Below are 6630 nucleotides of genomic sequence, written 5' to 3' on the forward strand. Positions count from 1 at the left end.
TATTAACAAACCTAAATCCTCTTCCCTTTCCATGCAAGGATGTGCAAGAGACGGGAATTCACAGCACTTGAGACAGCATGTCAGTGCTTTAGCCGCCTTTGTAGGCAAAGCACCCAAAAGAAGAAATTAAAGTCTACAACTAAGCCAGTTACACACCCCTCTTATGTTTAATCAAACGTCTGTCCTAGTGTGCTTCCCGTTGCCAAGAATAAGACACTTCTATAAATATAATCAAAACGATACCAGTTTGGCATCCTGTTTAGCAGTCAGAGCGGCCAGTGAAGTCCTTACAACTCTTATGGTGAAAACGTGGGTGGCTCTGAAAAGAGCCTTTGGGTCAGGAGTCAGGCCGCGGGCTCGCGCCTCACTTGGAGCTGGTGTACTTGGTGACGGCCTTGGTGACCTCTGACACGGCGTGCTTGGCCAGCTCGCCGGGCAGCAGCAGGCGCACGGCCGTCTGGATCTCGCGGGACGTGATGGTCGAGCGCTTGTTGTAATGCGCCAGGCGCGACGCCTCGCCCGCGATGCGCTCGAAGATGTCGTTGACGAACGAGTTCATGATGCCCATGGCCTTGGACGAGATGCCGGTGTCGGGGTGCACCTGCTTGAGCACCTTGTACACGTACACCGAGTAGCTCTCCTTGCGGCTGCGCTTGCGCTTCTTGCCGTCCTTCTTCTGCGCCTTGGTCACGGCCTTCTTGGAGCCCTTCTTCGGGGCGGGCGCCGACTTGGCGGGCTCCGGCATTTTAATTCAAAAGAGAAAAGCTGCAAAGGAAAGCGGAAAACTGTAAAATGTCCGCCCGGGTCTACAGCGTCTTCTTTTATAGAGAAGTTATGCAAATGAGGTCCTCAAGCAACTCCAGATCTGATTTGATGATGTGTCGGTGACGAGCTCATGTAAATTCACTTGCATCTTATCACCTTTCTCATTGGTCGGCGGGGCCTGAGATAATTTTGAACCAATCCCGTATCGCGTTTAACAATCCCACCCAGGACTATAACTTGCGTCCTGTTGCTTCCTCCCGGACATTTCTCCGTTTTCTCTTCGTGTGGCTCCTCTCCTGCTGTTACTGGTCAGCATGTCTGGACGCGGCAAGCAGGGCGGCAAGGCGCGCGCCAAGGCCAAGACGCGGTCCTCGCGGGCCGGGCTGCAGTTCCCCGTGGGCCGCGTGCACCGGCTGCTCCGCAAGGGCAACTACGCCGAGCGCGTCGGGGCGGGGGCGCCAGTTCCCCGTGGGCCGAGCGCGTCGGGGCGGGCGCGCCCGTGTACCTGGCGGCCGTGCTGGAGTACCTGACGGCCGAGATCCTGGAGCTGGCGGGCAACGCGGCGCGCGACAACAAGAAGACGCGCATCATCCCGCGCCACCTGCAGCTGGCCATCCGCAACGACGAGGAGCTCAACAAGCTGCTGGGCAAGGTGACCATCGCGCAGGGCGGCGTGCTGCCCAACATCCAGGCCGTGCTGCTGCCCAAGAAGACCGAGAGCCACCACAAGGCCAAGGGCAAGTGAGGACCCTGCGTTCCTTTGGCAACAACGCACACAACTAAACCAAAGGCTCTTTTCAGAGCCACCCACCTTCGCACTGAAAGGGCTTGCATTTTCCCGACCTTAGCAGCTAATTGAAATCATGCTTGCAGCATTTCCCAGCCACTTGAAAGTTACAATAAAAACCAAGTCACCATCAGTTAAAGTGCTGTAGGTGCTCCATATTATAGTTAAGGCGATCAATGCAACACGCTTCGGGGTTGAAAGTGAAAGGCTTCGGTCCCTTGCACTCCCCAGTATGAAGGGGACGAGCTGCCCACTTTTCCTGAGAAGGTGAAGTCTTTCCGGCCAGGAGACGTGTCTAAATCTATGTTTTGCTCACAGCCGCTGGGTAAGGTTTTAATGTACCTGCCACAAGTGCTTAGTTCATTTTTTTTAAGCCATTGGTCCCACTTTGTACAAAATTTGGGAAAGATTCATGACACTAGTTTCTGGCGTCCCCTTGTACCGAAGGTAATTGCGATTGTGTGGCAGGACATCAGTTAGGACTGCCCGTGACATGCTAGGAATCGTTCTGTGGACATGTCTGCTCTGCATTCCTCATATATAGGCTGCATTTTCCAGTAAACTCGCTGTCAGCCTCAAGTATGAATAAAAGAAATGATAGAACAAAGGAGGGGTAGCTGACCAATCACAGGTCAGGGCGGGCTTTTTGAATTTCACTGGTGACGGCATTCTTAACATTTTTTCGTCCCCTGGTCATTTGTCTCCTTAGAAAACAATGAATGAAGCCCTCATAAGTCAGCACTGAATGAACCCTAGCTTTCATGGACTCATTTTGGAGTATAAGCTCAACAGACATTTCCATTTTATATCCACCTTTAGTGGGAAGCTGATCACATTTCTCAAGGAAGCAAACAAGACCACTTCAAGCACAGCCACGGGCCTACGAACCAGACTGCCCTGTTGCTGCAAATAAAGCCGGAACCCCCACCAGTGCTCTGGGCCAGTGTCCTGGTCTCTGTACCTCACGGCTCAGCCTGTTGTGACCCCTGAACTGACAGGCTCATTGCCAACGCACCGAAGTCGTGGGGGGCCGTACACCCTCCTGTAGTGAGGAAGAAACAGACTTGCAATCCTCAGGGTCCGAGCGCAGGGAAATCAAACGAGAGGAGTTGTCAGCGAGCCTCTCGCTTCGCTGTGCGGCCTCAACAGCACATGGAGGCCTGGTTTATGTCAGAGAGAGAAACTGGTCTTTGTGCGCTGAGCTATGACAGCTACCAACATGCAAAATCCAAAACCATACACCACGCCTCAAAAGCACAGTAAATGTTCTTATGGAGAATTAATTGTTAAGGGAACCATCAGGGAGAAAACCTAGTTCAAAAGGAGATTGTCTAGACTGTGCACAGGAAAGTGAAGGACACCAGAGTAGTCACCCCACAGTATGCCTCTGGGACACAAAAGTGATTTTGAGCTGAGGCATCAGGTGCAGGATGAGCTCTCTCTTCCATCCCCTTTTCCTGCCTAAAGTCAGGACATACATTGTGGAGACCACTGGGTCCTCAGTGACTGGTGACAGCCCACGGGCACAAGAGGAACCTGCAAACGAAGCTGACTCTTGCTTTCCTCACATATATTTTACCTCCCCAGTTTACCATCCTTCGAAGCCTAAAGCTGCATCCTTTCTCCTGTTCTTTCTGTAAAAAAAAAAGACTACTTTGTTGAGGATGCTTTATAAATGGGAGCTCTAAGGCACATCTGTGAATTAATCTTTCCTCGGTCTCTCCTAGGTATACCTGGTATATGAACTATACACGTTAATACTAGTAAACCTGATTTTCTTTTTTTTTAATTTTTTTCTATTGATTAAGGTATTAGATGTGTTCTTATCTCCCCAGCGAAACCTGATTTTCTTTTTTTAAATATATTTTTTATTTCAGAGAGGAAGGGAGAGAGAGAAACATCAATGATGAAAGAATCATTGATCAGCTGCCTCCTGCATGACCCCTACTGAGGACCACACCCTCAACCCTGGCATGTGCCCTTGACTGCTGTGGAAAGTGGCTACAGTGTTTGGACAGGTTCAAGCCTCAGACTAATGAGAAGGCACAGTCCGCTCATGGCCACGTGCAAGTCTCAGCTTGGAGGGCAGAGCCCTCCCAGCACAGTTATAGCCAACAGCTGTAGTTGTGAGCTTGAACCTATGGTTCGAATATGTGGCCCCACGTGTCTGAGTGATGTGGGCTTGATAGAGTTCAGGTGCATGTAATTGAGTAGAATCGAAACCCACGAGAATGTTGTAAACATCTTGATCACGCCCTTACTTTGCCTGGTGGAATCTGGCTTTAAAATAAAGACACGTCTTGTAGTCCGTGCTGCTGTCTCCATCCAGGAGCAGCGTCCCACCCAGACCCAGCTCGTTCTCTAGTCTTTTCTCGATCCTTCATCAGCCCCACTCGGGCTCACTGACCCTGGCTGAGTGGCGTGGCACGTAAGGCTCCCTGGGGCTGAGTATGCCATGGCCGAGCTGGCTCACCACAGACCGGAATTAACCTGGGACTTTTCAGTCCTCAGGCCCAGGCTCTATCCAGCGAGCCAACCAGCTAGGGTGACACCTCATTTTCTTATCTCCGTTTCTCTTGGCCTTTACCTAAATTTCAGAAACAATACATTTTTTCATGGACATGTTCTTTACTTCCCCTGAATGGTGGCTTGTCTTCTGTTTTGCACTACTGGAATGCAAAGTCTCTTGTACAGAAGCTTAAGGTCTCCTAGACAATAATTGCTTTAATAACCAGGTGTGGATGCTTACTCTCAAAAAAAAACACACACCTATTTGGAACAAAAAGGTTAGCCACATTGAATTCTAAGGTCAGCATCTTTCTAGTATCCATCCTGACTTGCAGAATATGCCGCCTCAAAATGAGCCACTTTGCCACATGGGTTATTGTGAGCTACAGTCAATCCACTCCCAGCAGAAGCACTAAAACCGTGTGCCTCTTCCTCACCTACCTGAAAGAACATAAACAGGGGCCTGTCCCCAAAAGCGATCTTCTGCGGCAGATAACTTCCATCCGAGTGACCGAGTGGCCGAGGGCAGGAGACATCCGATGACCCACACCTGCTCCTCCTGGTGACGTGCCCTCCCTCTGCCCTGAAGCCATGGCCCCCATTCCACTCCAGAGCTAATGGTGGCAGACAAGCCTCAGTTACCCGACTGCCTTTGGCCCCATGATTTTTTTAACCCGAAATACCCAAAATACTCTTATTTCAAAACGTAACCCTTATTATTATAATATTTTTCATTCCTTCTTTTCAGCCTAAATCTTCCAAACTGGGTACATGTTTTATGCAATCTGATATCATTTTTTTCTCGTAATACTTGATATACATTTACATTCCCCAAATTGTCCTGCCGAGAAAATTAATTTCACTTGCCCAAGTGGTTCAAATGTAGCTCAACAGTTTCAATAACTCAGGGCAGCATCTGCTTCTAAATTGAAAACAGCAATTAAAATTACATAAAATTGAAATTTCGGTTCCTCACCTTCAGCCACATTTCAAATGCTCAAAGGTGGTTCTGAATACTTTTCCAGAAACTGTGGTCCGAGGGGGAACTGTGTGGGGGCATGGAAGTGTGATGGAGACTGATGGTTAAATCTGGGAAACACAGGGTGGGGCAAAGGTAGGCTTACAGTTGCTCATATGAATGAGAATACAATCACTAATAAATAATAATAATACAAGAATAAACTCGTGTTCTGCATACCCACAACTGTAAACCTGCTTTTGCACCACTCTGTATATACATTTAAATGTTACCCTGTAAATTTAGCATTGATGACAGAAATCGTACACTTGCTTTTGATACAGAGATATAGACATGATGAAAGCAAAGGACTGTAGGACCAGATTGCCAAGTACCAGACTGAAAGGTTCAAGGTCGCTGGGGACAATAAACCGCGGGGGCGTGAAGATGACTTTTCTTAGGAAATTGCAGTGGTCCGCCTAAGAAACCGCCAGACCTGTGGAGAACTGTACACCAGGACATAAGCTGGGAGGCAAGTTCTCAAATGCCCTCGGAGTGACAGGTTTGTGTTTTCTATGCATTTACAGTTGGGGAGGAGATGGGAGGAAGATTACATGAAGATCAGATTAATGTTTCTCCCTCCCTCCCCTTTCCTCTCTGAAATCAATAGAAAATTTCTTTAAAAAGATTGGAGAAAACAAGGCGTGTATCCAAACTATTAAAAAGATTATGTGCTCCCTGGAGGGGAGGTGGTTAAACCTCCAGGGGCCTGAAAATGAAAAGGGGTTGGTTCGGGCAGGTCAAAGGTGGGGTGACCCAGGTGCAAAGAACAATAATGCGCAGGGCGGGCTTCCGGCAAAGACAGCCTCTTACTGAAGGTTTGTGGCTGGAGCGTGTCCTGTGCCAAGACCTGCCCAGTTAGAACTGACGATACGATTACCCGCGGTTACTTCTCAGAGAAGCGCTTTAACCTCCTCGATGACCGTGCAATACTTGACCAAACAGTTACTTTCGCGTGCCAAACACCAACATTTCCATTCTAAAAATGAAACGAAAGTCAAGATGAGAGAACCGGGGTCCTGGACCTCAGAAGGCGGGGTGCAGGGAGTGTTGAGGCCCACGCAGTGGGGTCCAGGCCCACGCAGTGGGGGCCCAGGCCCCCAAGGACAAGCACCCCAGGTCGCTCCAGCTCTTTCCTGCATCCCTGGAGCTACGTGCCGACATCGCCACGTGACCCTCCTGTAAAGTGTGCAAAGACGCCCCTCGGGACAAGGGAGCGGGGACTTCTCCCGTTAGATCGGCGTTTAAAGCACCAGCCCATGTGCCAACATGGCCTCTGCCTGCTCCGCGGGGAGTAAGACCCCGATAATTTAAACCGAAAGACACGCTAGTCTGACGTAGGTACAATCATCTCGGGACGTGGATACACAACAGCATTTTTAAAAGGTCCCTCCGCGGGGCCTTGGCAACGGATCGGGAAGGAGCTGGGCGCACGGAGCCGCCTTTGTCTCCGCCGGCCCCGCCCTAAGACGCGAACGCGCGGGGCGGAGACGGACCCCAGGCCCCGCCCACCCTCGCCGGCCGGGTTATAAATAGGGTTTCGGCTGCCGGT

The 6630-nt window shown here is 50.1% G+C and overlaps 2 protein-coding genes across 2 annotated transcripts; one reads left to right on the forward strand and one right to left on the reverse strand.

Annotated features, from left to right (window-relative positions):
• Nucleotides 1–310: 310 nt before the first annotated feature.
• Nucleotides 311–786, reverse strand: LOC102764346 (histone H2B type 1). The gene has a single exon (XM_006759977.2). It carries the CDS (start codon nt 743–745, stop codon nt 365–367), a length of 381 nt encoding a protein of 126 aa, XP_006760040.1. The 5' UTR covers nt 746–786; the 3' UTR covers nt 311–364.
• Nucleotides 787–1039: 253 nt separating this feature from the next.
• On the forward strand, nt 1040–1685 carry LOC102764626 (histone H2A type 1). The gene is made up of 2 exons (XM_006759978.2): nt 1040–1208; nt 1244–1685. Exons 1-2 carry the CDS (start codon nt 1080–1082, stop codon nt 1508–1510), a joined length of 396 nt encoding a protein of 131 aa, XP_006760041.1. The 5' UTR covers nt 1040–1079; the 3' UTR covers nt 1511–1685.
• Nucleotides 1686–6630: the final 4945 nt, after the last annotated feature.

Source organism: Myotis davidii, unplaced genomic scaffold (genome assembly GCF_000327345.1).
Source record: "Myotis davidii unplaced genomic scaffold, ASM32734v1 scaffold2537, whole genome shotgun sequence".
NCBI lineage: Eukaryota > Metazoa > Chordata > Mammalia > Chiroptera > Vespertilionidae > Myotis > Myotis davidii.